Source organism: Lampris incognitus, chromosome 1 (assembly GCF_029633865.1).
Source record: "Lampris incognitus isolate fLamInc1 chromosome 1, fLamInc1.hap2, whole genome shotgun sequence".
NCBI lineage: Eukaryota > Metazoa > Chordata > Actinopteri > Lampriformes > Lampridae > Lampris > Lampris incognitus.
In genome coordinates, this window is record NC_079211.1 from 137,682,568 (window position 1) to 137,691,094 (window position 8,527).

Consider the following 8,527-nt stretch of genomic DNA (forward strand, 5'->3'; position numbering starts at 1 on the left):
TGGAGGGCGGGGGGGGGGTTATATCCAATCAAATGTGTATTCCAATGACCGATTTGAGCTTCTTTTATGAAAACGCTGCAGTGAGAATGAACGCATCGACCCACTATCAGTATTTGACGGTGACAGATGAGATCCTCTTTTCCACTGAAAGTTATTAAGACACACTGAACAGGTGTAAACTTCCAAACCAAACGAATTTATGCAGATATGCCTTTTACTATTGCGTCTGGTTTGACGTTCAGGCAGTCGAACATTTGATCGTACACGCCACAATTTAAGAGGTATAACGCAAAAAGAGAAAAAGGTAAATGGTACACCTGATTCCTACTGACGGAGGCGTAGCTGTGAGCGTTATATGGGTAATGTTCTCACACCTCTATTGAAACTTGACAAAGCAAGAATAATATGTGGCGATGAGGTTTCAGAGAGAGGACAAAAGAACTAGCAAGAGAAAAGGAGGAAAAAGGGACAGGAGGAAGAGAAAGCGAGAAGAGAGAATTGTGAAGCAGTAAGTGGTGTGAAAAAGTGTATCGCGGTTGTGACGAGTGTGTGTGTGTGTGTGTGTGTGTGTGTGTGTGTGTGTGTGTGTGTGTGTGTGTGTGTGTGTGTGTGTGTGTGTGTGTGCATGCAAACGTGTGTGCATGTATGCATGAAAGAGAGAGCGTTTAATAGAGGGAAAGAAAAACAGAGAGAGTGAGAGAGAGCGACCCGGACGGAGGGAGGCGGGGTGTGGAGGGTGGAGCCGGACTCTTTTGGCACCAGCCCAGTCTGGGCACATCTTGACTTCTATAAGAGGAGGAGGCCAGTCTGCCAAACATCATTATCTCTGAAGGACGTATCTATCAACCAGGTCTTCTCGCCGTCCAAGTTCCAGCAAGCAAACATGGGCATACAAAAGGTGTACCTGGAAAAGATGGCAGGGTTCTTCCAGATCCGCAACCTTCTGCTCCGCCAGGCCTTGGCAGAGTGTCTTGGCACCCTCATCCTAGTGGTAAGTGTGTGTGTGTGTGTGTGTGTGTGTGTGTGTGTGTGTGTGCAGTGTTTTCTCTCTTACTGTATGTTATCTTAAGGGAAAGGAGATGACAAACGGACGCACAAACTGCAATTATACTTAGCAAGATTTTGGGGGTCAGGAAATGTCCTTATGTACTTGTTCACTTTTCAAAGGACGGCCTTTTTTCTGCAACTGCTTGTCAGCATTGCAGCCATACATTTTTCTTGTTTTTTTTTCAGGGTTCACTGGTTTTGCAATACGTTAAATTGTTCTCCACAGAACAGCTTTTCCATACATCACTTTCCCACCTTCATGGCGTTAACGGTGATGAATGCCCGAGGAAAGAAAACGTTTGCAAATTACGTAAATGATCAACTACATGTAGACTTCAAAAGCAGTGAAGCGATATTGAACGCATTGTACGGCGCCATCAATTACTCTTATGGAGTGTGATGGTGTGACTGCTTTTACTGGCACACTTGAGATGAGCGCAAACAGAGTAGTAACAGGTTCTTCTGGACAGGACTCACTGTGAACGCAGCGGTTGTATTTACATCCGAGCTCCACCGTGAACTCGGTGATATTTACTGTGTGGCGTGATCCTCCACAGCACGCCACATCGGCACCTAAACGCCCATCTGGGGGAGAAAAAAAAAGTTTGTGAAGTTTCTTTTTTTACACAATATTATAACTGTCCCATGCAACACACCTTATTCGGCTCATTCTGTGTCTATGGTATTTCCATAGTCACATTTAGCCAGATCGATGAACTCTTCATATGTCACAGGGAACTGATTGAGACAACTGCACATCATCTGACTCCCTCACATCATGGGTCTCGCCTGTAGCTGTTCAGGTTTGTAGGTGTTTATTTTCCCACGCTTGTAAAATAAGCTTCGATATCAATTCTTCAACCTGACTAGATTGCTCTTAATTTCCACTCCCGGCTGTAAGTGGGCACCTGTTCACACACGCATAGTAAGTAATTTGGGCGATTAAAAACAAGTCTAGTTTACAACTCAGAAGCGGCTATTTTGGTTCAACTTTCACCGAGTGAGAGAGTCAGTCGAGTGACTCGCTGGCTCCCTCGCTGGTTTACAAAATAGCATCTGAATCATGACCCGAGGACTAAAGACCACCGGTGTTTTGTTTCATCGCTGCTTGTATAAAGGTCACTAGCTGATTTGACTTGTCAGAGCAGCATAAAGTGGACAAGGCAGGTGTGGCACGTCCGTTTACCAGGTGACACATGCGGATGGTAGTACAGGGAGGGACAGCATCAGAACAATAGCTGACAGGTGATGAAGATGCCAGACATATTTTACTTACTCTACTAGAGATATCACTGGCTCTCTCTCTCTCTAGAACAAACTACATGTTAATGAGTGATAACTGTGAAGTACTATCGGATGAGATAAAGAAGCAAAGTGAGTGCATGTGAATTTGTGTTGTATCCACAGGTGTGTGCAACCTTGGGGGTGTGTGTGTGTGTTCTTGTGAGGATACTTTTTCATGAATACAATACATTGTTTTGTTGTCATTCTGTCATCTTAATAAACTATATATATAGTTTTTTTTCTTTTTCAGGAAACCATCAGTGGTGTAGATAAAAGTGCTCAACAAATGAGGAGCGGAATATATATATATATATATATATATATATAACTGTTGAAAGAAACACTCAGCGGTAGGGAAAGTGCTCAACTAGCCATAAGCCACAAGCAATAAGCAGCCATACGCAATTGCTAATGGCATGAAACAGGCTTGTACTGTCCCATAAAGAATTTACTTGACTCACTGGATTATATATATATATATATATATATATATATATACAGGAATTAGTTGGCAATATTCATATTTTTATATAATTACTTGTTCAACTATATCTTTAATATTGCATGGAGGAGTGTTATTAAAAAATATGGTCGGACAGGGTGGTTATATGGGACTAGCCGAACTTTTGCATCAAGACAATAAAATCTGAAAAATCACACTGAATCCACGTCATTGACAAAAAGTGTATCTACCAGTTTAAATCACTGCCCTCCTTGCCTGTTGTGAACTCAACAGGGCCTTCGGGCGAGTTTCAGATACTCCTTTTGAAGAGGGCGTATTTAATGATTCAGAGGCTGGTTCCAGTCCAGCAGCTTTCCCTGTCCTTTCAGCCCAAATCTCTAAATAAAGAGCACATGGGCAATTCAATTGGCTGGCTGCTGTGAGGCTCCTCTGATTCACTCCAACCTTTCCCACTTTGCGAATGGTTAAGAGTGGCTGGATGGGTAGCCAGATGAATCTGCCAATTGAATGTTACTGAACGGTTGGAAGAGGGCACAGTATGAACTCCGCATGAGTGTGTCAGTACGTCTGTGGCGGGGGTCTCTCTGCAGCTACATTACGATATATTGCACAAACATTTACAATCAACTACGGACATTTGAGGTTTACTTACAGATTCGCTGTAGGATAAATAGCCCTTTTTGGAGAAATCTGATCTCACTAAGCCGTCTTATGCTAGCTGGCTGGGCACCACTCATTTTGCAATCAGATGCCTCTGACATTTAGACTGACTAAGAGAAGAGGTTCGGTGATGAGTTGTGGTATATGCTGATCCACATACGGAAATTGGACCAAAGTATGAAAGGAAATATTAGCCTATATTTCAAAAAGGAATAGCCAACTGTACAAGGGCTGATCAAAAAAGTATTTTTACACTGGCAGTCGGTCTCATCAGGACGTAAACAAGTCGAGTTTAGACTGGGCCCAGTGATGACGAACCTCCCCTTGCCACCAGGCCCTCTGCGTATGTGTAGCTAACCTCAGCATGAGTCCTGTGGGCTGAGAGGAATGTTCACTCTTCCAGACAGTTAGAGCCTGCAGCCTCCTTAACGACCACACACATCTTCTAACATACAGATGTGGCACTCAAGATAGGCACACATGCCTTTTTGCATGGCATGCTAATTCACACACACGTGCAAGGACGGACTAAACATTTGTGTGACACACAAAATGGAACACTACACACGGAAATCTACTTCCTTTCGACTCCATTGATGTTTCCACTCAGTAAATCAAGATTTTTTTTGTTTTCTGTAAAGAAAAGACAAAAACGTAAATAATTTGTGCAAAGTCGCTGCCAATTTCTCTACATGTCCTTCTGTCTCCTAGCAGAAACACAATGGAGTCTATTCAATAATGAAACTGGGTTTCAATTTCTCTGGTTTCTCTGATAACAACCACATCCAGGTCCCGGAGCTATGAATATATAGTATTCATGATTTGGTTTTCTTGCAAACAGGTGAAGCACAGGTGAACACAGACAGGTGCTGTGTTCTTCATAGCTTTACACTGTAATGTGCACACTCAGGACCGTCTTTAAAAACATTCACACCTTTTGCTGTCTTTTATTGCCGAGCACACAAAAGAAATGCATATCGGGACGCATGCTGACTTTTCTCTTGTAACAAAAAAAAAACCCTCTAATATGTCATCTCTACTAAAAGCAAACAAGTTGTAATGTTAACCTGTCTCTGTATCCCCTCTCTCTGCAGATGTTTGGCTGTGGTGCTGTAGCCCAGCTGGTTCTGAGTGGAGGATCCCATGGCATGTTTCTCACTGTTAACTTCGCTTTTGGCTTCGCTGCCACCCTTGGCATCCTGGTCTGTGGCCAAGTGTCTGGTAGGCAAAACACGATCTCACTAGCAAACATTCACACAGTCACATTCACACACTTTCCATGCATGACTTCATAAGGTTTTGTCACGAGGAAAAACATCATTGCTTTTTTGGTGCAGTGTATCCCGGTAAAAACTTGTTGTGAACGAGTTGCACCACTGTGTAATCTACTACACTTTCCTGAACAAAAAACCCCCCAACTTGATGGACATAAATGATTACTCTGTATTTAGAGTTCTTTGGATATGTGTTGTGCGATATGTTAACAGGCAAAAATATTGTGTCAACACGCTGTTGTGGTGCATGTTTTTTACAGGAGGCCATCTGAACCCTGCTGTGACCTTTGCCCTGTGCCTGCTTGGGAGAGAGCGCTGGAGAAAGTTCCCTGTGTATTTTGCCTTCCAGACGCTGGGGGCTTTTCTTGGCGCCGCAATAATCTTCGGCATGTACCATGGTAAGGGATGGTTACGGACAGTGAGCCAAATTTGAGCAAACCATCTCATTACAGTCACTATCAATGCATGTGTATCGTAAAATCATACATAAGTGTCCCATTTATGGATCTGAACAAGGACGAGGTTTTGTGTTTCATTTCGCTGTCTGCATCCCATAGATGCCTTGTGGGACTTTCCTGGAAGTTTCAATATTACCGGGCCAAAAGCCACAGCTGGCATCTTCGCTACCTACCCTGGAAAACATCTCACCATTCTCAATGGCTTCTTCGATCAGGTAGATACTCTAGATATGGTAGAAGAAGAAAAAAAAAATCACAAGAATGATTCTTGAAATGAAAACTGCCCATTCTGCACGGTAGTCATGAGTCCAAGTCCAAGTCTTAAGTTTTCTATTTTACTCGTTTTAATAGTAGGACATGTGTCTGGTGTTCAGCCAGGTGTTCACTAGACTGTACTTTTCCACTACAGATCATTGGCACGGCAGCCCTGATTGTGTGTATCCTGGCCATTGTGGACCCGTACAACAACCCCATCCCACAGGGTCTGGAGGCCTTCACTGTTGGCTTCGTTGTTCTGGTCATTGGACTTTCTATGGGCTTCAACTCTGGCTATGCTGTAAACCCCGCCAGGGACCTGGGACCACGCCTTTTCACTGCCATAGCTGGCTGGGGAAAAGATGTTTTTACGTGAGTACTTGCAATACTCTATAAGTAAGAACATATTTCCACCTCAATTTCCATGGTCTGTGTTCCCATTTCTCCACATTACGTTTACAATAGTTGCATATAATGTTCACTACCAACTGACTTTTTTTTTACATTTGTGTACAAAAGATACTTTTCTATGGGGCGCCGGGTAGCGTAACGGTCTATTCTGTTGCCTATCAACACGAGGATTGGTGGTTCGAATCCCCGTGTTACCTCCGGCTTGGTCAGGCATCCCTACAGACACAATTGGCCGTGTCTGCGGGTGGGAAGGCGGATATGGCTATGTGTCCTGGTCGCTGCACTAGCATCTCCTATGGTCAGTTCGGGCGCCTGTTTGGGGGGAGGGGGAACTGGGGGGAATAGCGTGATCCTCCCACACGCTACGTCCCCCTGGTGAAACTCCTCACTGTCAGGTGAAAAGAAGCAGCTGATGACTCCACATGTATCGGAGGAGGCATGTGGTAGTCTGCAGCCCTCTCCGGATGGCCAGAGTGGATGGAGCAATGACCAGGACGGCTCGGAAGAGTGGGGTAATTGGCCAAGTACAATTGGGGGAAAATGGGGTGGGGGATGCCTTTCATTTAAGATCCTCATTTAAAAATTGATTCCCCTTGTGGTTACGAACAGATTAATCTCTAAAGATTAACTGTTGTTGCAGTGTGAGGCAATGCTGGTTCCTGGTGCCCATCTTTGCCCCATTCCTTGGAACCATCATTGGAGTGATGGTCTACCAGCTGATGGTTGGCTTCCATGTGGAAGGAGAGGCGCGGGACAAAGAGAACCAACAGCAGGAAAACGAGAGAGTTCGGCTCACCAACATCACCACAAACGACAACCTCAAAGAGACCACCAAGGAAATGCCGTGAGCGGCCTCACATTTGGGTCGCGCAATCAACACCACTCTTGAAGAGCCGCACACAAACCCATGCATATTTTGTAAATAGACAAACACACAGACAGTCATGCACAAAACACGACATATCTTCCATTTCGTCTACTATTTTCCTTTCCAAACCACCGGTCAGCCTTCCGGCCAACTGCCAGGCCATCCCTCCAAAGACAACCAAAACCTCTTACGCCTCTGTGTTTGTGAGAACAGACATGGTGGAAGGTTCCTTAGCCAGTGTAGCTGCATAACAGTTTCTTTACACCATGGCATGATTGTATTAGGCAGTAGAGGAAGAACTGTGTGCGAACGTAGAGGGGGAATGTAACTTCAAGAACATAGAATTACATTAATTCTTCTGTTTTCACGTTTCACATTTTCACATCCAAAACTTGGATCGCGGTGTCTCTAGCACTCCTCTAAGGACAGTATTGTATGCTCTATACCATTGTAGTTTTATGTAGTTTTTTTTTTGTGACATTGTATTTATATAGCTGTATTAGGTGGGTGTACATTTGTATCCCAACCCTAACTAATTACTGTTTTTTCTTCTCTTTTTTTGTGTTAGTCCTGAACCTTTCATTGTAAGCTTTGTGACTTCAGGGAATAGTCTTATCTATTTCACCCTAGCGGTATAAACGTATGAAAATGGTGACGTGACTGAGATGAATATCGTGCGGTCTGAATAATGCAGCTTCAGTCGCTGGCAACGTAACAATAATTTGTAGATACGCCTCAGGTGTCTGTATTGTCTACAACTGCATAATGTGGTGAGGCAACCTATTCAGCAACCTCTGATTGTTTCACTATGCCACTGCTGTCTTAGTGGGTCTCCTATGCACTTTCTACATACTGTAAACTGTTGACTATTTGGCCATTGTTGAGAGAGCTGAAAGCCAGTGTGACGTGTCCTCGGCTAGGCGAGTGCATTTCCCTTGAGCAAAGTCAAAGGTTATTTTACCCTCCAAGTTACATGCATGTAAATATAAGCAGTGTATCCAGATAAGACAAAAACTACCATTTTGGACTTAATCAACTCAAGGGATTTTTGAAATCAACTGTATTTCTTCAAAAATAGCATAATTTTTTTTTTAATCTTTCACGTCTTTACCTTGTGTAACTGTCTATGCCTAGGAGCAAAAGTACCTGCGAGATCTCTGTACCTTGTTTGATGGTCAAGGGGACAAGCTTTTGTATTCATATAATAAAGTTCCTTTTTATCTAAATGTGGGACAAGGGATGATGTTACATCCCATCTGCTGTTTTCCCTTCTTTCCCATTAACAGGTCTCAGCCTTGACAGTAACTCCAGATTACAGATAACTTTGTTCTCTGCGGGCGTCCGGGTAGCGTAGCAGTCTATTCCGTTGCCTACCAACATGAGGATCGCCGGTTCGAATCCCCATGTTACCTCCGGCTTGGTCAGTTGTCTCTACAGATGCAATTGGCCGTGTCTGAGGGTGGGAAGCCGGATGTGGGCATGTGTCCTGGTCGCTGCATTAGCGCCTTCTCTGGTCGGTCAGGGTGCCTGTACGGGGGGGAATAGCGTGATTATCCCATGCGCTACGTCCCCCTGGCAAAACTCCTCACTATCAGGTGAAAAGAAGCGTCTGGCGACTCCACATGTCTCAGAGATGTGGTAGTCTGCAGCCCTCCCCGAGCAACGACCAGGAAGGCTCGGAAGAGTGGGGTAACGGGCCGGGTGTAATTGAGGAGGGGAAAAAATGGAGGAAAATCCAACAAACAAAAAAAACAAAACAACTTTGTTCTCTGCCATCACTTCATTGTCATTAGCAGGGCGATATTTT

The 8,527-nt window shown here is 44.1% G+C and overlaps 1 protein-coding gene across 1 annotated transcript; it reads left to right on the forward strand.

Annotated features, from left to right (window-relative positions):
* Window positions 1–842: 842 nt before the first annotated feature.
* Window positions 843–7,899, forward strand: aqp3a (aquaporin 3a). The gene is made up of 6 exons (XM_056301925.1): window positions 843–991; window positions 4,549–4,675; window positions 4,989–5,126; window positions 5,286–5,401; window positions 5,596–5,813; window positions 6,493–7,899. Exons 1-6 carry the CDS (start codon window positions 884–886, stop codon window positions 6,698–6,700), a joined length of 915 nt encoding a protein of 304 aa, XP_056157900.1. The 5' UTR covers window positions 843–883; the 3' UTR covers window positions 6,701–7,899.
* The last annotated feature ends 628 nt before the right edge of the window (window positions 7,900–8,527 follow it).